General features: G+C 49.8%; 1 protein-coding gene across 10 annotated transcripts in view; it reads left to right on the top strand.

The window, feature by feature from the left end:
- Window positions 1-22,633, top strand: part of KMT2C (lysine methyltransferase 2C) — a 440,610-nt gene that overhangs the window by 244,923 nt on the left and 173,054 nt on the right. For 9 of the 10 annotated variants that reach the window (XM_075315430.1, XM_075315433.1, XM_075315425.1 and 6 more), the window contains 2 exons: window positions 18-65; window positions 3,138-3,275. In XM_075315430.1, coding sequence (XP_075171545.1) covers window positions 18-65; window positions 3,138-3,275 — 186 coding nt within the window. The remainder of the gene's footprint in view (window positions 1-17; window positions 66-3,137; window positions 3,276-22,633) is intronic. The other variant, XM_075315429.1, reaches the window with a different exon arrangement.

The following is a 22,633-nucleotide window of genomic DNA, read 5'->3' as shown; positions in this document are numbered from 1 at the left end:
TGGTTTGGGTCTTGTAGGTCTTGATTTATGCACTTTCCAGGTCGAGAATTCATCCTCTCCTTTTGGTAAGAAAACCACAAAAAAATCCAGTAGTGAGGTGGTTCATAACCCATCCTTGCCTGCTCGGGTTCTGCATGCACCACACTTTTTTTTTTTTTTTTTTTTTATTTATTTATTTTATTAATTTTAAAGCTATCTTTTATTTAATATTTATTAGCTTGTTGAAAATTAGCTTGTACGCTGTTCTTTCATGGGGTGATACTTCTCTCCCACTGCACCATCCAGCTCAGGCTAGGAAGTAATTCAGTGGCATGCTGTCCGTGTCTACTTTTTGTGCCTGTGTAGACCTCGATGCAAACCATACTGGATCCAGGCAGGTGCTGGGAGATTAGTATTAATGGGTTTAGTTTTCCAAATCCAGTTATTTTTGGGCAGGGTTTTATTTTTTTTTCTGCCAACTTTTTTAAAATGAGGATAGTTTGGTTAATGCTGTGTACTCTAAAAGTTCTTTATGCTTAAATGTATTTTTTTATGTGAGCGTGTATAAAAGGGGTCTTTAACTAGTTAGTTTTTATAGGCACATCAATATTATGTTGAGAAATAAAGTTTCTCTCAAATACCCTTGTGCTTTGTGTTTGCAATAGTGCCTGTGAGCAGCGCTATAGCGGTCTGCACATCCCCTTCACGCGACCCCCCCCCCCCCCCCCCGGGCTCACTGACCTGTGATGTCACATCAACTTCCTGTTGACCTGACATCAGCGCGGCCGGCCCCAGGCTTCCTGAGTCACTGGGCTGTGGGCGGGGTTTCACCACTCGTCACAGCCCAGAATTCCTCCTGCTTGCTGTGCTTTGCAGTGACTGAGCAGGGAGATGCTGGGCTGTGACGCTGGGCTGCGCTGAGCTGTGAAGCGCCGCCCACAGCCCAGTCACTCAGGAAGACTGTGGCCGGCCGTGGTGATTTCACATCAACTTCCTGTTGGCCTGACATCACCGGACATCAGAGGTCACAGAGCCTGTGGGGTCATGCCAAGGGGATGAACGGACCACGATAGCGCCGCTCACAGGCACTATTACCAACACAAGGTTTTTGAGAGAAACCTTGTTTCTTAACATATCGATGTGCCTATGAATACTAACTAGTGAACAACCCCTTTAAGGCTCTTAATTGCTTAGTACAAGCAAGGTATGCATTTAATATCTCATTTGGAAATTGTAGAGAAATCCAACCCCACACTTCCAGCTCTTCTGCCTCTTTTCCCTTCCCACCTCTGATTTTTGACTTTTATGTCACTTGCCTCCCCTGGCTGACATTCTGGTTTGTCATTGCCCAGGGCCAGCTCCTCAGAAGGTGCGGCGCATGCACACATCGATAATCTGACGCACTTAACCTCATTAATATATCGCAACACATGCTCCAGCCCCTCTGATGAGACAACGCCAGGCAATAACTGACTGTGCAGAATCTTAAGCAAGGGTGGCTGGTGACTGACCTGTCCACCAGAGACCGGAGTAAGACCAGGAAAAGCGAGCGAGGCAGTAAAGCTGGAAATGTAATGTCAGCCCCCTGCATTTGAGATTGAAATGTCAGGCCTGGATTTTCCAAATGATATACTACAATCAGGATATGGATTTTATAAGCATTAAAGGGCCTTTACACTCATGCCTTTACTTAAAGAGGTATTCCTATCTCCAAGATCCTATCCTAATATGTAATAGGTGTAATAATAATATTAGCAAATGCCTCCAATTAGAAATGTAATATAGTTCTCCTGATTCACGATGTCTCTTTCCTCATGTGCAGGGCATTGCAGCAACTTAGGTATCCATGGTTATAAGGCTGCTTTCACACATCTGGTTTTAGCAGTGCGGCTAAATCCGGCTCTAAAACCTATGCAATGGATGCGGCAAAAAAAACGCATCCTTTGCATACGTTTTTACATGCGGCCCGTTCGTTATTTGCCGATTGCAGCACGCTACTGAGCATGCGTAGTGCAAAAAAACGCATGCGGCGGCCAGATGCGGTTTTTGCCACGTCCATAGGCATGCATTGGAAAAAGCGCCGCATCGGCCGGATGCGGGTTTTTTTGCCGGACAAAAAAACGTGCCAGGCAATGTTCCATACGGCCGCCACATGGGCTAAATATGCCGCATCCGGCAAAAACCGGACTGAACGCAAGGCCATGCGGCACAATCCGGCACTAATGAAAGTCTATGCGGAAAAAACGCAACCGACGGCAAAAAAAAACGGTTGCGTTTTTTCTGCAAAGAGCCGGATTGTGCCGCACAGCAAAAAACGGATGTGTGAAAGCAGCCTAACCACTGATATAGTGACAGTTACTCATGGTCATAACCATGGATACCTAAGTTACTCCAATGCCCTGCACATGAGGTAAGCGACATAGCTAATCAAGAGAATTTTACTATATATCTAATTAAAGACGTGTTATTAATTGTTGTTGTTGTTGTTATTGTTGTTATTATTATTATTATTATTATATCTAATACTTAGTATCTTGGAGATGATAATATACCTGTTTAAAGGTTCCATGTTCTGATGACACGTTCCCTTTAAACCTATAAACATAAATTGTATGACTTCTATCGCATTTTTCCCACGGTCCGTCCTCTATTTTCTTATCCAGCAATGCTCTCACAGTTGTGTTGGTGTGATTTACCGGAGGTCCTGAAGTATACTGGAGCCATGTTATTCCTATATACATATATGCCTATTCATACCTAATATTCTATATGCGTATAATAGGTATGAATATTCAGAGAATAATGGGATTTTATGTTTGAAGAATGCAGAATTATAAATGCAGCTCTGGACAGGAATACTGGCTGTTTACAGTATAATGTATTTACGCCATTAACCTGCTGCTTCTGTATATTTCAATCTGTAAATTGGTGTTTATTAGTGGACATTGGCTTTAGCTACAGAATGCAATGGCTTTATACTTATTGATAGTTTATATACATATAGATTTTCCGGCATCCTTTATTATTGATCAAACATGCTCTCACTTTTGCTTCTTTGCTGGCAATTAGTAGGATACATTGCGTCATCGCTGTTATTTGTGTTTTATTTTTTTAATCTAGTACAGACATTACATTTTTTCTTCCACTTTACTTTCTAGTGGGTCTTGACATAGGCACCATATCAGATGACTCCTCATCGCTGTCTCACACCAATGTCCACCAGAGCTCCCGGCCTTTAAGCGAGGACCAATTGGATGGAATTCTCAGCCCAGAACTAGACAAAATGGTTACAGATGGTAAAAGCGTTTGTTTTCCATCCCTAAATTGAATACTGTCGCGTAAAGTGTAGTCACTGTTGTTTATGAATCTGGAACATATCATTGTTGCAGTTCTCCCTATGCCAGAACTGTATATATCAGCAGTAAATTGCAGATTCACTGCAACAAAGACCAATCCATCCGCTCCAATGTAAGGCTGCTTTCACACATCAGTTTTTTGCAATCAGGCACAATCCGGCGCTTTGCAGAAAAAACGCATCCATTTTTTTTTGGTCGCCGGATGCGCTTTTTCCTCATAGACTTGCATTAGCGCCGGATTGTGCTGCATATCCTTGCGTTGCATCTGGTTTTTGCATATTTAGCTGATGCAGCGGCCGCATGGAACGTTGCTTGCAGCATTTTTTGTCTGCGGCGAAAAAACGCATCTCACCGGATCCGATTTACAATGCAAGCCTATGGACGTCGGATGCGGCTTCCTGCTGCAAAAAAACGCATCCGGCGGCCAGATGCGTTTTTTTGCACTGCGCATGCTTAGAATCATACTGGATCCGTCAAAAAACGGACAGGCCGCATGGAAAAACTTATGCAACGGATTTGTTTTATTCGCCGCATCCCATCCATTGCATAGGTTTTTGAGCTGGATTGTGCCGCACTGCAAAAAAAACTGAGGTGTGAAAGCAGCCTTAAGGTCCAGTCACACTAAGCAACTTACCAGCGATCCCAACAACGATAGGGATCGCTGGTAAGTTGCTAGGAGTTTGCTGGTGAGATGTCACACTGCGACGCTCCAGCGATCCCACCAGCAACCTGACCTGGCAGGGATCGCTGGAGCGTCGCTACACGAGTTGCTGGTGAGCTCACCAGCAACCAGTGACCAGCCCCCAGCGCCGCGTGGAAGATGCTGCGCTTGGTAACTAAGGTAAATATCGGGTAACCAACCCGATATTTACCTTGGTTACCAGCACACGGAGCTACACGTGCAGAGAACAGGGAGCAGCGCACACTGAGCGCTGGCACCCTGCTCTCCTAGTTACAGCACACATCGGGTTAATTACCCGATGTGTACTGCAGCTAAATGTGCACAGAGCAGGGAGCAGCGCACAATGCTTAGCGTTGGCTGCCTGCTCTCCTAGCTACAGCACACATCGGGTTAATTAACCCGATGTGTGCTGCAGCTACATGTGCACAGAGCAGGAGCCGGCACGGACAGTGAGAGCGGAGGAGGCTGGTATCAAAGGTAAATATCGGGTAACCAAGGACAGGGCTTCTTGGTTACCCGATGTTTACTGTGGTTACCAGCCTCCGCAGAAGCCGGCTCCTGCTGCCTGCACATTTAGTTGTTGCTGTCTCGCTGTCACACACAGCGATCTGTGCTTCACAGCGGGAGAGCAACAACTAAAAAATGGCCCATGACATTCAGCAACAACCAACGACCTCACAGCAGGGGCCAGGTTGTTGCTGGATGTCACACACAGCGACATCACTAGCAACGTCACAAAAGTTGTTCCTTAGCAGCGATGTTGCTAGCGATGTTGCTTAGTGTGACGGGGCCTTTAGGTGCACCTTTGTGTGGTAATATTTACATTATTCTGTCCTAGATTGCTCCGTTCATTCTCACACACAGGAGCAGTAGACATCTGGTTATGCAATCAATGTGCACCCAATCCACTAAAAATGACATACTCAAGTCATCTAGAAGCAAAAATGATGTATCCCCAGCTCATATTCCTATAACTAGCCTCTGTGGACACCACTGATACACCCGGAAGTTTACAGCAGGATCTGACGTTTTGGATACTCCTCTTCTATGGCAGTTCATTATTGCCTGGCTCCTGAAGTGTCCAGTAGTTGTCCTCCCCTAAATTATGCATTAATTAACCCTTCATCTTGATGTTTTACCACCTGCATTTTTGTTATAATGTTAAAACAATGTTTGCCATTTTTAAGCACTATGTAGTATAAATACTAGAAAAACACCACTACCCCCCTCCCAATCCTCAAACCTTTGTGGTAACCTGGTCATATAAACAGGTCCATAGATCATACAAATTGCATTAATATGGAAATGTAAAGATGGAATACTCTAATTTAATAGACATTTAATCCACAATTACAAATTAAAGGGAACCTGTCAGATGCAATATGCACCCAGTGCCACGAGCAGTGCTGGGTGCATATCTCTAATTCCTGCCTAACTGTCTCTGTATGTTGTAGCATAGATAGAGATCTTTACAAATAGTATTTCTAAAGATTCTTTATAATATGCTAATGAGCGCGAGGCCTAGTCTTAAGGCTATGTGCGCACAGTGCGTTTTTGGCGGCGTTTTTGCGCGTTTTTCGGGTGCGTTTTTGGCCTCAAAACTGCAGGACTTTGCTTCATTTTTGCTGTCCGCACACATCTGCTTTTTTTACCTGCGTTTTGGAGTTAAAAAAAAAAATGGACATGTCAGTTCTTTCCTGCGTTTTTCTGCGTTTTCCGCCCATACAATGCCTTTGAAAAACGCAGCAAAACGCAGAGATCAAAAACGCAGCCAAAAACGCACCAAATCGCGGCAAAAACGCATGCGTTTTTTGATGCGTTTTTTTCGACGCAGGTGCGTTTTTGTGCGTTTTTAGCGGCCAAAAACGCACAAAAACGCAGCGTCAAAAAGACGCAGTGTGCGCACATAGCCTAAGGGCGTTCCTTTCCTCGACTAGCCGCCCTCTTATAATGTTAGTACGCCCACAGAGGCTTGCTAACATAATACTCAGTGCAGCGTGATGCGTGTACCTGTGTCCTCGATGAACGCTGAAGCTGAATGCCTCGGCACGTCCGGTCATTAGCACTAGATCTTTTCTGAAGCCGGGACATGTACACCTTCATACTGCGCATGACCAGCGTTCATCGCGGACACAGGTACGTGCATTACCTCTGGTGACGCTGCATTGAATAGCATGTTGGTATGCCCCTGTGGGCGTACTAACATGCTAAGAAGGCGCGTGGTTCTGGGTACATATTGCACCTGACAGGTTCCCTTTATTATGGGCACGCATATGTAAATCAACATGACCCCACATGTAAATGAAAACTTACATTTCCGCACTAATATTATATCTGAGCCGGTCATATACGTTTCGCTATGGAAATTTTGGAATTTCCAATATTGCCAGTATACGGGGAAGCGAAGCCTAACCATCGTGCTTACTTTTTCCAATCATTAACCCCTTAACGACCCATGAGGTACTGGGTACGTCAGCTATCGTGTACAGTTAATCCCTACCCCCTGCCGTGGGCAGACGGCGGCGATCCGTGCACATATCAGCTGTTTTCAACAGCTGACGTGTGCCTGCTAGTCGCGGGTGGAATCTCTTCCACCCATGGCGATTAACCCCTTACATCTCGCTGCCAAAATGTGGCAGCGAGATGTATATGCGCGCCGCTATGACAGTGACTTACCCCGCCCCCATCGGAAGTCACGTGACATGATCACGTGACTTTCGGTGGTTGCCATGGTAGCACAGAGTCATGTGGTGACGCCTGTAGCTAACATGAGTCACTTCCTCTCAATGCCGGAATACAGCCGGCATTGAAAGTAAAGCAGCAAATCTGCAGTTCTCAGCTCTGTAGCTGTGATCAGCAGATGGATAATAGCGATCGGATTGCTGATCGCTATAGCCCCCTAGGGGGACTAGTAAAATAAAAAAAGTTAAAAAATTATAAAAAAAATTAAAAAACCTAAAAGTTCAAATCACCCCCCCTTTCACCCCATTGAAAATTTAACCCCTTCACGACTGCGGGCAGTAAAATTACGTCCTATTTTAACGTGACTTAACGACCAGGGACGTAATTTTACTGCCTAAACTTCATTTGATTGCCGTGGCCATAGCAACGGCTTTCAAATGATGTCCCCTGCTGTTTCTTACAGCAGGGGACCTTTGCTTGACCCCAGGGGGGGGCGGCATCGCCACCCCCTATCGACGATCGATGTGATTGGCTGTTCAAATCTGAACCGCCAACCACATCGATCGCACTAATTTCGGCAAAAATAATGCCCGAATTAGTGCGATCCTGTGAGATCCAGCTATGAGATGCCGCAGCTGCAGCAGCATATCATAGGTGGACCTCAAACATGCCGCCCCCAGCCCCTGCAGCACTGATTGGAGCGATCGTGCTATGACGCGCAATCGCTCCAATCAGTGTGCAGTGGGGCGGTCTGATCTGCCGGTGGCCGCCCTCCCCAGGCCTGTGCTGGCCTGTGAGCCCTCCCCCAACATGTCTGCAGCGTGGAGTGGCTGGTACTTTTGGTACCACGCCACCGCTGCTGCTGCCGCCGCCGCCTCTGATGTCTCCGCCGCTCCTGCTCCAATGGTAAGTATTCCGCTCCCTGCGCGCTCCCGTGAAGGCCCCTGCGCGCTCCCGTGAAGGCCCCTGCCCCCCCCGATCTGCCCCCCTACGCCCCGATCTGCCCCCCGGCATCCCGATCTGCGACCACCGCTGCTGCTGAGGTCACCGCTGCTGCTGCAAAGTGAGTACTGTGCTCACTTTGCAGCCCGTGCGCGCTCCCGTGGTGCCCTTGCGCGCTGCCGTGAAGGCCCCTGCCCGTGCCCCCCCCCGATCTGCCCCCCTACGCCCCGATCTGCCCCCCGGCATCCCGATCTGCGACCACCGCTGCTGCTGAGGTCACCGCTGCTGCTGCAAAGTGAGTACTGTGCTCACTTTGCAGCCCGTGCGCGCTCCCGTGGTGCCCCTGCGCGCTGCCGTGAAGGCCCCTGCCCGTGCCCCCCCCGATCTGCCCCCCTACGCCCCGATCTGCCCCCCTACGCCCCGATCTGCCCCCCGGCATCCCGATCTGCGACCACCGCTGCTGCTGAGGTCACCGCTGCTGCTGCAAAGTGAGTACTGTGCTCACTTTGCAGCCCGTGCGCGCTCCCGTGGTGCCCCTGCGCGCTGCCGTGATAGCCCCTGCCGTGCCCCCCCCCGCGATCTGCTCCCCCCAACCACCCCCCCGACATCCCGATCCGCTCCCCCCGCGATCTGACTGCCTCCCCCATTATTTCTATTCTGCTTCTGCAGCTCCCTCTCCGGTCTCCCCCTCTGCTCTCCCCCCTCCCCTTCTGCTCTCAACCCCCCCTCTGCTCTCACCCACCCCCTCTGCTCTCACCCCCCCCCTCTCCCCCTCTGCTCTCCCCTGACGTCCTCTTACCTGTCTTCACCGGCCTGATCACATCTGTGTCCATCGCTGGGTCCTTCCTGGGCATTCTGCTGATCTGCCTGCTGCTCCTGTAAAGCTGTCCATCTCTCTGCCATCTGTTCCTCTGCAGCTCTTCTGGTCAGTGATCCTCCTGCTAGTCCTCTGGGTACTGTGAGTATAACTTTTTTTTTTTTTTCCGTATCCCCTGTCCATTTTTACACCTCATCCGTCCGTGCGTCCCGCCAAGCGCTGATCAGGAATGCAGATAACGGATCGGCATCCCTGCTCAATTTTTGGCGTGACTTTTTTTTTTCCGTATCCCCGACGCTTTTTGTATCGCATCCGTCCGTGCATCCCGCCAAGTGCTGATCAGGGATGCACATAACGGATCGGCATCCCTGCTCAATTTTTGGCGTGACTTTTTTTTCCGTATTCACGACGCTTTTTGTATCGCATCCGTCCGTGCGTCCCGCCAAGCGCTGATCAGGGATGCACATAACGGATCGGCATCCATGGTCAATTTTTGGCGTGACTTTTTTTTCCGTATTCACGACGCTTTTTGTATCGCATCCGTCCGTGCGTCCCGCCAAGCGCTGATCAGGGATGCACATAACGTATCTGCATCCATGGTCAATTTTTGGCGTGACTTTTTTTTTTACGTATCCCCGACGCTTTTTTTTATCGCATCCGACCGTGCGTCCTGCAGCGGCCGATCAGTGCACTGCGTCTGTGCGTTTGAAAAGTCAAATGGCGCTCCTTCTCTTCTGAGCCCCGCCATGCGCTCAAACAATTACTTTCCACCACATATGAGGTATCTGCGTACTCAGGAGAAATTGCACAATACGTTTTATGGTGCATTTTTTCCTGTTACCCTTGTGAAAAAAAAAGCTACCTAGTTGAAGCAACCGTTTTGTGGTAAAAAAAAAAATTTTTCTTTTCACGGCTCAACGCTATAAACGTCTGTGAAGCCCCCAGGTGTTCAAAGTGCTCACCAAACATCTAGAAAAATTATTTGAGGGCTCTAGTTTCCAAAATGGTGTCACTTGTGGGGGAGCTCCACTGTTTAGGCACCATAGGGGGTCTCCAAACGTGACATGGCGTCCGCTAATGATTCCAACCAATTTTGCTGTCAAATGGCGCTCCTTCTCTTCTGAGCCCCGCCATGCGCCCAAACAATTACTTTCCACCACATATGAGGTATCTGCGTACTCAGGAGAAAATGCACAATACATTTTATGGTGCATTTTTTCCTGATAGCCTTGTGAAAAAAAAAGCTACCTAGTTGAAGCAACCGTTTTGTGGTAAAAAAAATTTTTTTTCTTTTCACGGCTCAACGCTATAAACTTTTGTGAAGCCCCCAGGGGTTCAAAGTGCTCACCAAACATCTAGAAAAATTATTTGAGGCCTCTAGTTTCCAAAATGGGGTCACTTGTGGGGGAGCTCCATTGTTTAGGCACCTCAGGGGGTCTTCAAACCCGACATGGCGTCCGCTAACAGGTGCAGCTAATTTTGCACTCAAAAATTCAAATGGCGCTCCTTGCCTTCCGAGCACTGCTGTGTGTCCAAACATTTGATTTCCACCACATATGAGATATCTGCGTACTCAGGAGAAAATGCACAATACATTTTATGGTGCATTTTTTCCTGTTACCCTTGTGAAAAAAAAAGCTACCTAGTTGAAGCAACCGTTTTGTGGTAAAAAAATTTTTTTTTCTTTTCACGGCTCAACGCTATAAACTTTTGTGAAGCCCCCAGGGGTTCAAAGTGCTCACCAAACATAGAAAAATTATTTGAGGGCTCTAGTTTCCAAAATGGGGTCACTTGTGGTGGAGCTCTATTGTTTAGGCACCTCAGGGGGTCTTCAAACCCGACATGGCGTCCGCTAATGAGTGCAGCTAATTTCTTTGTCGCTCCATTGGGAGACCCAGACAATTGGGTGTATAGCTATTGCCTCTGGAGGCCACACAAAGTATTACACTTAAAAGTGTAAGGCCCCTCCCCTTCTGGCTATACACCCCCAGTGGGATCACTGGCTCACCAGTTTTGTGCTTTGTGCGAAGGAGGCAACACATCCACGCATAGCTCCACTTTTTAGTCAGCAGCAGCTGCTGACTATGTCGGATGGAAGAAAAGAGGACACATATAGTGTCCCCAGCATGCTCCCTTCTCACCCCACTGTATGTCGGAGGTGTTTGTAAGGTTGAGGTACCCATTGCGGGTACGGCGGCAGGAGCCCACATGCTGATTCCTTCCCCATCCCTTTTTACAGGGCTCTGGGTGAAGTGGGATTTACCGGTCTCCAGGCACTGAGACCGTGCTCCATCTACAGCCCCTGGAGAAGATGCTGGATGGAGCGGAGTACATCAGGGACATGGCCCTGCTTCCTCAAGGTACTCTGTGTCCCCGTGCATTTGGCGCTCACACCGCAGCATGCTGGGTGTTGTAGTGCGCCGGGGGACATCAGCGCTGCGGCGCCTGTGCCATGGCCTCATTCAGCTTTGCTGAAGCAGGCTCACTTATGGGAATTGGTCGCGCCGGCCGCTGGGACTGCGGCGCGGCTGGCACTTGTAGTGCGCCGGGGACTTCAGCGCGGCCTGCGCTTTTACGGCGGCCGCGCTGATAACTAGAGTCCCCGGCTTTTGCGGCCTACTTCCGTTCGTTCCCGCCCCCAGACCTGCCAGTCAGGAGAGGGGCGGGACGCTGGCCACTTCCAGGAATCGGTCGCGCCGGCCGCTGGCAGCGGCGCGGCTGGCACTTGTGGTGCGCCGGGGACTTCAGCGCGGCCCGCGCTTTTACGGCGGCCGCGCTGTTAACTCGAGTCCCCGGCTTCTGGGCCTAGCTCCCTTCGTTACCGCCCACAGCCCTGACAGTCAGGGTAGGGGCGTGACGCTGCATAGAGCAGAGCTGAGAGCTGGAGTATGTTTTGCATACTCCACCCCTCTCACTGTGTGCACTGTGAGTCCGGATTCCCGCACTTTCTCAGGCACGCCCACGGCTTCCTTCTCTACAAGGACACCGGCAGCCATTAGTGTCAGTTTCTGTACGATACAGAGACAAGTGTGGAAGACCCTGGCATTCTGATAGTCACACAATCGCTGTAACAGGTGTTAAGCAGCACCTGTGGTGCTAACCCCACTAGTGCAGAAGTGCACTTATAGATATGCTTGTACTATATACATTGCACTGTTTGGTCGCACGTTGTATATACCCTCCTGGATTATGCGGAGGAGTTATCAGCATATTCTCTGTGTAAAACAAAGGTGCAGAACCACATGTTTTTCTATACAGCTGGTACAGCATGTACGGCTATACGGCCGGCAGGTACATAGACTCCCATTGTATGCACTAATGGCCAGGGGATGAGGACGGTGTCTGCAGTATTTACTGACAGTTTTTCTGAGACTATGGCTATGATACTAGAAGCCTAGCAGTCCGGACATGTCTCTCACAATATGGGCACTGTTGAATCATTGATCCATGGCCCCCCTCAGTGTGAATAACTAACAGCTCCGGGAATGTCACACGCATCCCAGAGTCACGGCTCTGCACGGACGTCAGTCCCAGACAGCCTAAGTGGGCTCGCTATGAGCGGCCTCGGTTTCATCAGGGTCCTAACAGAAGGACTCGCTGTGTAATGAGGCGGAAGTAGCGGCTCAGGATTCTGATCCTGAGACCGCTCTCAATCTGGATACACCTGATTGTGACGCCATAGTAAATAATCTTATAGCGTCCATCTATAGAATGTGGGTTATTTCTCACAGCTCCTCCAGTGGAGGAGTCAGCTTCACGTATTTTTCTGGACCACTCTGCCTTCAGAGAGGCAGTCCAGGAACACCACGCTTATCCAGATATGCGCTTCTCCAAACGGCTTAGGATACACGTTATCCCTGTCCCCTGACTTGGTCAAGGACTGGACCCAATGTCCCGAGCGGCATCCTCCAATCTCCAGGCTTGTAGCTAGATCCATAGTTGCAGTGGGAGATGGAACTGCAAACTCAAAGATGCCACTGACAGACAGATGGATCTCTGGTCGAAAGCCATCTATGAGGCTGTCGGCGCACCGTTGGCTCCGGCATCCTCTCCCTTGGGGCACTCCAAGCTATTTCAGCTTGTCTTACACAGATTGACACGGTTACACGTACATCTGTGCCGCAGGTGGCATCCTTAACCTCTCAAATGTCTGCATTTGTTTCTTACGCGATTCAGGTTGTCCTGGACTCTGCGAACCGTGCGGCGGTAGCCTCCGCTACTCCGTGTTTTTAAGCAGAGCCTGGTCTGCTCGTTAAGTGAATGGAAGGCAGATTCTGCTTCCAAAAAAGGTTGCCTAACCGGTTGCCTTTTTCTGCTGACCGACTGTTTGGTGAGCGTTGGATGTAACCATCAAACAGTCCAGGGGTAAGGATTCATCCTTTCCTCAGCCCGGACACAACAAACCCCAACAGAGCAAGAGGCAGTCGGGGTTTTCGGCCTTTTCGAAAAAGGCTCGGGCAGGTCACATTTTTCCTCGTCCAATGTGGACTCAAAAGGATCAGAGGAGCTAAGATTCTTAGCGGGCTCAGTCTCGCCCAAAAAAGCGACAGTCTGAAAACCCGCTTCCAAGGCGGCTTCCTCATGACTTGCGGCCTCGGTCGGTAGCAGGCTCTCCCGCCTTGGCGATATTTAGCTGCCATAGGTCAATGACCATTGAGTGTGAGACATTCTGTCTCACGGGTACAGGATAGAGCTCACTTCTCGTCCTCCAACTCGATTCTTCAGAATTTCTCCACCTCCCGGCCGGGCCGCTGCTCTTCTGCAAACAGGGTGCACTCTATAGGCAGAAAGAGTGATGACCCCCGTTCCTCTTCAGGAACAAGGTCACGGTTTTTACCCCAAATTCTTTGCGGTACCTATAACAACGGGCCGTTCCGTCCCGTTCTGGATCTAAAAATGCTCAGCAAGCTCGTGGACACCAGGCGGTTCCGGATGGAATCCCTCCGCCATGTCATCGCCTCAAGGTCCCAAGGATATTTCCTAGCATCATTAGGCATCAAGGATGCTTATCCACACGTGCCGATTGATCCAGAGCACTAGCGTTTCTACGCTTCGTTATAGGAGACGAACACCCTCTGTTCGTAGCTCTACCTTCCGGCTAGCGACAGTCCAACTGGTCTTCGCCAAGGTCAGGGCAGCAGTAGTCACAGTCCTGCACTCTCAGGGTCACTCTGTGGTCCCGTATTTAGACGATCTACTTGTCAAGGCACTCTCTTAGGAAACATGCCAACACTGCCCGAACGTTGCGCTGGAGACTCTCTAGAGTTTTGGGTGGATCATCAACTTTTTAAAGTCAGATCCGACCCCGACCCTATCGATAACATATCTAGGCATAGAGTTTCTTACTCTCTCAGCGATAGTGAAGCTGCCGCTAGACAAACAGCATTCACTACGGGCTGCAAGCTCTTCTTTAAGAACCAGTCGCACACATTGAGACGCCTCATGCACTTCCTACGTAAGATGGTAGCAATGGAGGCAGTTCCTTTCGCGCAGTTTTACTGCGTCCACTACAATGGGACATTCTCCGCCAATGGGACGAGGAGTCGACGTCCCTCAACAGAGTCGTCGTTCTTTCTCAGGCGGCCAAGGAATCTCTACGGTGGTGGCTTCTTCTCACCTCTTGGTCAAAAAGAAGGTCCTTCCTATCCCCGTCCTGGGCGATAGTTACGACAGACGCGAGTCTATCAGGGTGGGGAGCAGTTTTTCTCCACTACAGCGCTCAGGGTACGTGGACTCAGCAAGAGTCCACTCTTCAGATCAATGTTCTTGAACACAGAGCAGTGTATCTTGCCCTACAATCCTTCCAACAGCGGCTGGAAAGCAGGCATATCCGACTTCAGTCGGACAGCTCCACAGCGGTGGCATACATCAACCACCAAGGAAGAACGCGCAACCGGCAAGCCTTCCAGGAAGTCCGGCAGGTTCTGATGTGGGTGGAAGACGCGGCATCCACCATATCCACAATTCACATCCCAAGTGTGGAAACTAGGAAGCTGACTTCCTAAGTCGCTGAGGTGTGGCCGAAAGAGTATGGTCTCCTCACCCGGACGGGTTTCAGGAGATCTGGCGCCGCTGACAGAGGCCGGACGTCGATCTAATGGCGTCACGGCACAACAACAATGTGCCAGCTTCATGGCACGGTTTCACAATCATCGAGCTCTGGCGGCAAACGCCTTAGTTCAGCATTGGTCGCAGTTCCAGCTACCTTAGGTGCCACCTCTGGCATTGTTGCCCAGAGTACTGCGCTAGATCAACACCGACTGCGGCCGCGCCATCCTCGTCGCTACAAATTGGCCGAGGATGTTGTGGTACTCGGTTCTGTGGTGCCTCACGGTAGGCTAACCGGGGGCACTACCAGACCAATCAGACTGGCTGTCTCAAGGGCCATTCTTCCATTTGAATTCTACGGCCCTCAACCGGATGGTGTGGCATTGAGTCCTGGAACCTAGTGTCGTCAGGATTACCTCAGGACGTGGTTGCCACCATGAGACAGGCTAGCATACCAACGTCCGCCAAGATTGACCACAGGACGTGGAAGATGTTCTTATCTCGGTGCTCGGCGCAGGGTGTTTCTCCCTGGCCGGTTGCATCGTCTATGTTTCCTTCCTTCCTGCAATCTAGGTAGGAAAATGGGTTGTCGCTCAGTTCCCTTTAGGGACAAGTCTCAGCGCTATCTGTATTTTTTCAGAAACAACGACTTCCTCAGGTACGCACGTTCCTACGGGGAGTTTGTCTTCTCAGCACTCCGTACAAGCGGCCGTTAGAGCCCTGAGATCTGAACAAGGTTCTAATTGCTCTCCAGATGCCGCCTTTCGAGCCTTTGAAGGATGTCTCCCTTCCCGTTTTTCACGGGAAGTGGCCTTCTAGTAACGGTCTCGTCTCTTAGGAGAGTTTCCGAGCTAGCAACGCTCTCATACAAACTCCCTTCCTGGTCCTTCACCAGGACAGGGTAGTTCTGCGTCCGGTTCCGGAATTTCTCCCTAAGGTGGTATCCCATTTTCATATCAATCAGGATATCACCTCACCTTCTTTGTGTCCTCGTCCAGTCCATCAATTTCAGAAAGATTTGCATCTGTTGGTTCTGGTGAGAGCACTCAGGTTCTACTTCCCGCATGGCGCTCCTGCGCCACCCGGATGCACTCTTTGTCCTTGTCGCTGGTCGGCGTAAACAGTCGCAAGCTTCCAGATCCACCCTTGCTCGGGGGCTCGAGGAACCAATTCTTGAAACCTACAGTTCTACTGGGCTTCTGGTTCTCTCAAGGCCGAAGGCCCATTCTACCAGAGCCGTGGGTGCATCCTAGGCATTACGGCACCAGGCTACGGCTCAGCAGGTGTGTCAGGCACCCACCTGGTCGAGTCTACTTACTTTTACCAAGCATTATCAGATGCATACCTACGCTTCGGCAGACGCCAGCCTAGGTAGATAAGTCATTCAGGCGGCGGTTGGCCACCTGTAGGAGAGGGCCGTTTGACGGCCCTATCATGAGGTATTCTTTTACCCACCCAGGGATTGCTTTTGGACATCCCAATTGTCTGGGTCTCCCAATGGAGCGACAAAGAAGAATGGAATTTTGTTTACTTACCGTAAATTCCTTTTCTTCTAGCTCCAATTGGGAGACCCAGCACCCGCCCTGTTTTCTCGGGGTTTTTCTGTTTTTTCGGGTACACATGTTGTTCATGTGGTATGGTTCAGTTCTCCGATGTTTCCTCGGATTGAATTGGTCTTTAAACCAGTTATTGGCTTTCCTCCTTCTTGCTTTGGCACTAAAACTGGTGAGCCAGTGATCCCACTGGGGGTGTATAGCCAGAAGGGGAGGGGCCTTACACTTTTAAGTGTAATACTTTGTGTGGCCTCCAGAGGCAATAGCTATACACCCAATTGTCTGGGTCTCCCAATTGGAGCTAGAAGAAAAGGAATTTACGGTAAGTAAACAAAATTCCATTCTTTGCGTTCAAAAATTCAAATGGCGCTCCTTCCCTTCCGAGCTCTGCCGTGCGCCCAAACAATTGATTTTTACCACATATGGGGTATCAGCGTACTCAGGAGAACATGCACAATAAATTGTAGGGTGCACTTTCTCTTTTCTCCCTTGTAAAAATGAAAATTTTATGGCTAAAGTAACATTTTTGTGTTAAAAAGTAAAATTTTCATTTTTTCCTTCCACATTGCTTTGGTTCCTGTGAAGCACCTAAAGGGTTAATAAACTTATTGGATGTGGTTTTGAGCAGTGTGAGGGGTGTAGTTTTTAGAATGGGGTCACTTTTGGGTATTTTCTGTCACCTAGGCCTCTCAAAGTCACCTCAAATGTAATGTGGTCCCTAAAAAAATTATTTTGTAAATTTTGTTGGAAAAATGAGAATTTGCTGATGACCTTTGACCCCTTCTAACTTCCTAACGGAAAAAAAATTTGTTTCGAAAATTGCGCTGATGTAAAGTAGACAAGTGGGAAATGTTATTTAGTAACTATTTTGTGTGACATATCTCTCAGATTTATGGGCATAAATTTTCAAAGTTTGAAATTTGCGAAATTTTCAAAATTTTCGCCAAATTTCCTAAATTTTCACAAATAAACGCAAAACATATCGGCCTAAATTTACCACTGACATGAAGTACAATATGTCACGAAAAAACAATCTCAGAATCGCCAGGATCCGTTGAAGCGTTCCAGAGTTATAACCTGTCAAAGTGACACTGGTCAGAATTGCAAAAAATGGCCCGGTCATTAGGGTGTTTTAGTGGCCGGGGGTGAAGGGGTTAAAGGGTTAAAAAAAATTTATACACATATTTGGCATCGCCGCGTTCAGAAATGCCCGATCTATCAAAATATAAAATCAATTAATCTGATCAGTAAACGGCGTAGCTGCAAAAAAATTCCAAACGCCAAAATTACGTTTTTTTTTGGTCGTTTCAAATTTTGCGCAAAATGCAATAACAGGCGATCAAAACGTAGCATCTGCGCAAAAATGGTACAATGGAAACGGCAGGTCAAGATGCAAAAGATAAGCCATCACTGAGCCATAGATCCCGAAAAATGAGAACGCTACGTGTTTTGGAAAATGGCGCAAAATGTGCGCCACTTTTTTTGGACAAGCTTGTGAATTTTTTTTAACCCCTTAAATACAAGTAAACCTATACGTTTGGTGTCTACAAACTCACACTGACCTTGAGGCATCACATAGATATATCAGTTTTACCATATAGTGAACACCGTGAATAAAACATCCCAAAAACTATTGTGCCATCACACTTTTTTTGCAATTTTTCCACACTTGGAATTTTTTTGTTGTTTTCCAGTACACTATATGGTTAAACTTATGGTTTCATTTAAAAGTACAACTCGTCCCGCAAAAAACAAGCCCTCATATGGCAAGATTGACAGAAAAATAAAAACATTATGGCTCTTGGAAGAAGGAGAGCAAAAAACAAAAACGCAAAAACTGAAAGTGTCCTGGGGCTGAAGAGGTTAAAGGGAGTTATCTGGGCAAATTACATTGATGACCTATCAGCTGTTATAAGCGAACATGGCAGCCGGTGGGAGACATTGGACGGAGCGGCACAGCACAGCTCCACTTAACATGTAGTAGGCGCTGCTGGGCTCTGCAGAACGGCTTCTGTTACCATGCCGTTGATCAGCTCCTGTTTCCTTGTATAGGGGCTGTACTGCAGCTCCTGTTTTCTTGTATAGGGGCTGTACTGCAACTCCTGGCAGTGGCTGCTACACATTGAATGCAGCTGCGCACTACAGCTCATTTTGTGTTTTCGTCCCGCTGTCTCTAGAGCAATATAACATTTAGGCAGTGAGGGCGCCAGGTACATCTCTACCAATCCTGTATCCATGACCTATTCCAAGGATATGCCATCATAAATCTCACTGGACCGGAAGCACACTATTAACCCTAGAACGCGCAACCATAGAAATCTACAATAGAAAACAAGTAGTCTAGCAGGCCTGCGAGGCCCCAGGTATGCGTTCTAGGGTTAACATGTATTCCTTTTCCAGTTGAAATAGAAGTTTAACTTTCTCAATCTCCATGGCTCAGACAGTTTTGTGTTATTTACATACCGGTACATCTTGGTTATTGCGGGTTTGAAAAACCACCATTTTCCTGCTGCAGCTTCTTTTACACACTTTCTCCATATCCAGCACTGAGTCTCCGCTGCTGCTCCCAGTGATTGCCTGCAGCTCTAACGAAACCTAGACAGTTCTACAGCCAATAACTAAATCAGATGCTCTGCACAAGCCGCTCAGAGCCGCTAATCTCATTTATTAACTGCAGCGCTGTTGACCTGATATCAGTGCTGCCGACAGTCACCAACAACAGGGGCAGTAAAACAGTTTGCTTATGTAAAATAAAGTGCATCCGGGGAAAGAGGGTTTTCTTTATCGTTCCTTTGGGAGACCCAGACCATGGGTGTTTAGCTTCTGCCTCCGGAGGACACACAAAGTACTACACTAAAAAGTGTAGCTCCTCCCTCTGAGCTTATACACCCCCTGGTGAGCAGACCCAGCCAGTTTATCGCTTTGTGTTCAGGAGGCATACATCCACACATGCATTCTCATATGATTTTTTCCTTTTGGAATGAGTTTGAAGAACTGTGGGTCCACGTCTGGACCCCTGGCATGTCCCTTCTCACCCCACTGTGTCGGCGGTGTTGTAAGGTTGATTTCCTAGGCTGGAGCCTTACATGCCGTTCTCCTTCACCATCCCTCCTGGGCTCTGGCTTGAAGTGGGAGCCAGCACGGTCTCCATGCCTGGCAGGAGACCGGTCTCCATCCGCAGCCCTTCAGGACCCTGCTGGACCGGAGCACTCATCCCCAGGGACCTGGCCCTACGTCTCAGCAGCTAAGTACCTGAGACGTTTATATTTGGGGGTCCCTGTGCTTTATTGTTTGGGGAGAGTGTGCTTACTGTATTTACTGACATTTCCGGCGGGTTCTCTAGCTGTCGCCCGAGAACCGCGCCGATGGTGCCTGCGCGTCGGCCTCACCGCTCAAATTTAGGCCCCGGCTTCGCCGGAGGCCTAGTTTCGTTTCACTGCCCTCGCATGTCACTCATGCAGAGGGACAGCGCGGCTCCTCCCGGCGGCCGTTCTGCACAGGGGAGGGACACTCCCCACTGCTGTGCGTGTCTCCTCCCCTGTAGGTCTCTATGGCTCTCCAGATCCCGCTCTTCATGCAAGTCCCGCCCCCTCTCTTCACTCCGGCGGCCATTTTCTCAGAGTTCTCTCAGCGTTGGTCTGCGTTCTGCATCCCTGCTGAGGTGCTGTGTTTGGGGGTCCGGGCTTCGGGATCTGGGGGGCACACAACACCGCTCTGCACAGCACAGCGGTCTGGTAAGCCACAACCGGCTCTGGTTGTGGACCCCTGTATATACTCTCTGGGGTTCATTCTCTGGCAGAGCCTCCACTCCAGCAGCATGTCTCACACGAGGAGCAATGCTCCAAAGCTTTACTCTGTATGCGCTGCATGTAAGCTCCTGCTGCCTGAACCGAGCACCTATCCACATTGTGATGCCTGCTCTACCTTGGCAGTGCCACAGCCTGGAGTCTCTCCCCCAGTGGTCTCTCAGGCTGCTCCTGCTCCTGTGGCTGAGCCCCCGTCTTGGGTAGAATCCTTTTCTAGGTCTATCTCCCAGTCTTTTGCTGAGTCCATGGGACTTCTGTCCAGGACTTTGCTGAATATGCATCAGCCCCCCTTACAGGGTGCCTCTGCTGCTAGGGCTCTCTCAGGACCGGAGCTCAGAGAAGATTCATCATCAGGTCCCAGACCCCGTCCTTCTAAGAAGAGACGTAGGGTTCCCTCTCCCTCCTCCTCCCGCGGCTCTGATTCAAGAGTGGACTCGCAGGATGAGGAGGATGCCATTACAGGGGGTTCGGAGGCTAACTCCATGTACCCCATTGATCTGTCCGAAAGTGACTCAGATCTTAGTGACTTGATTGCTTCCATTAATTCTGTTCTGGATCTTAATCCGCCAGTATCAGAGGAGCAACCCTCTCTGGCAGAAAAGCACCAGTTTACCTCGCCTAAGAGGGCAAAGAGTGTGTTCTTTAACCACTCCAGTTTTCAGGCCGCTGTGTCCAAGCCCAGGGCCTGTCCTGACAAACGCTTCCCAAAGCGTGGTTCTGATGACCGTTTTCCCTTTCCACCTGAGGTGGTCAAGGAGTGGGCTCAGTCCCCAAAGGTAGACCCCCCGGTGTCTAGGCTCTCAGCCCGGACCGTTGTGTCGGTGGCTGATGGCACCTCCCTTAAGGATTCCACTGACCGCCAGATTGACCTTCTGGTCAAATCCGTATATGAAGCGGTGGGGGCCTCGTTTTCCCTGACTTTTGCAGCAGTGTGGGCTCTCAAAGCCATATCTGCTTCTCTAGAGGAGATGCATTCCCTCACCAGGGAATCTATGCCCGAAATGGTTGCCTTGACTTCCCAAGCTTCAGCTTTTTCATCCTATGCCATGTCTGCCATGCTGGAGGCTTCTCACCGCACTGCGGTGGCTTCGGCTAATTCCCTCACTATCCGCAGGATCTTGTGGCTTCGAGAGTGGAAGGCAGATGCTTCTTCTAAGAAGTACCTTGCTGGGCTCCCTTTTGCTGGGTCCCGGCTGTTCGAAGAACAGCTGGATGAAATTATTAAGGAAGCTACTGGCGGGAAGAGTACTTCCATGCCACAAACCAAAGCCAGGAAACCTGCCCAGGGTAGGAATCAGTCGAGGTTTCGCTCATTTCGTTCCTCCAACTGGTCGTCCTCTAAGCCCTCGGCCTCGTCCACTAACTCAGCCAAGGATCAGAAATCCAACTGGCGCCCAAAAGCGCGTCCACAGAAAACCGCAGGAGGTGCTGCCACTAAGGCAGCCTCCTCGTGACTATCTCCCCGCTCCAGCAACGTCCTTGGTCGGTGGCAGGCTCTCCCACTTTGGCGACGCTTGGTTTCAACACGTCTCCGATCAGTGGGTGAGAGATATCATCTCCCACGGCTACAGGATAGAATTTTCTTCCATTCCGCCAAACAGATTTTTTTCTCTCAACCCCCCCCTGCTCCAAGGCCGCCGACTTCTCTCAGGCCGTGGCATCCTTGCAGGCCAACGGAGTAATTGTACCGGTTCCTGCCCGGAAACGGTTCAGAGGTTTCTACTCAAATCTCTTCCTAGTCCCCAAAAAGGACGGTACTTTCCGGCCCATCCTGGATCTCAAGCTTCTCAACAAGCATGTTCAGGTGCGGCACTTTCGCATGGAGTCTCTGCGATCAGTCATTGCCTCAATGACCCAAGGGGATTTCCTGGCGTCCATCGACATCAGAGATGCCTATCTGCATGTGCCAATTGCAGTTTCACACCAGCGTTGGCTACGTTTCGCAATAGGAGAAGATCATTTCCAATTCGTGGCTCTCCCCTTCGGGTTGGCCACAGCCCCTCGGGTATTCACCAAGGTCATGGCTGCAGTGATTGCGGTTCTGCACCTACAGGGGTTGGCAGTGATTCCTTACCTGGACGACCTTCTAGTCAAGGCTTCATCCAGCGCAGACTGTCAGCGGAGTGTCTCGCTCACTCTCGCCACTCTAGCCCAATTTGGGTGGCTGGTCAATCTTCCCAAATCTACTCTGACTCCGACCCAGAGTCTCACGTACCTAAGGATGCAGTTCGAGACTTTGCCGGCACTTGTGAAGTTGCCCTTAGTCAAACAGCAGTCCCTCCAACTGGCAGTGCGCTCTCTGCTGAGGCCCCGCCGTTATACCCTCAGGCGTCTGATGCAGGTGCTGGGTCAAATGGTGGCGTCAATGGAAGCTGTCCCCTTTGCCCAGTTCCATCTGCGCCCCCTGCAGCTGGTCATTCTCCGCTGTTGGGACAAGCGGCCTTCCTCCTTACACAGGCTAGTGGCTCTGTCGCCACAGACCAGGAGCTCTCTTCAGTGGTGGCTTCGGCCCCTCTCTCTGTCCCAGGGGCGCTCCTTCCTGGCCCCGTCCTGGGTGATCCTCACCACGGATGCCAGTCTATCCGGCTGGGGAGCGGTATGTCTCCACCACAGAGCGCAGGGCACTTGGACTCCGTCCGAGTCAGCCCTTTCAATCAATGTGCTGGAAACCAGAGCCGTGCTTCTAGCTTTTCACCACCTGTTGGCGGGCAAGCACATTCGAGTCCAGTCAGACAACGCGAAAGCGGTTGCCTACATCAATCACCAAG

Source organism: Anomaloglossus baeobatrachus, chromosome 6 (genome assembly GCF_048569485.1).
Source record: "Anomaloglossus baeobatrachus isolate aAnoBae1 chromosome 6, aAnoBae1.hap1, whole genome shotgun sequence".
Lineage (NCBI taxonomy): Eukaryota > Metazoa > Chordata > Amphibia > Anura > Aromobatidae > Anomaloglossus > Anomaloglossus baeobatrachus.
The sequence above is the reverse complement of the archived record's forward strand: the minus strand, read 5'-3'. Positions and strand labels throughout refer to the sequence as shown.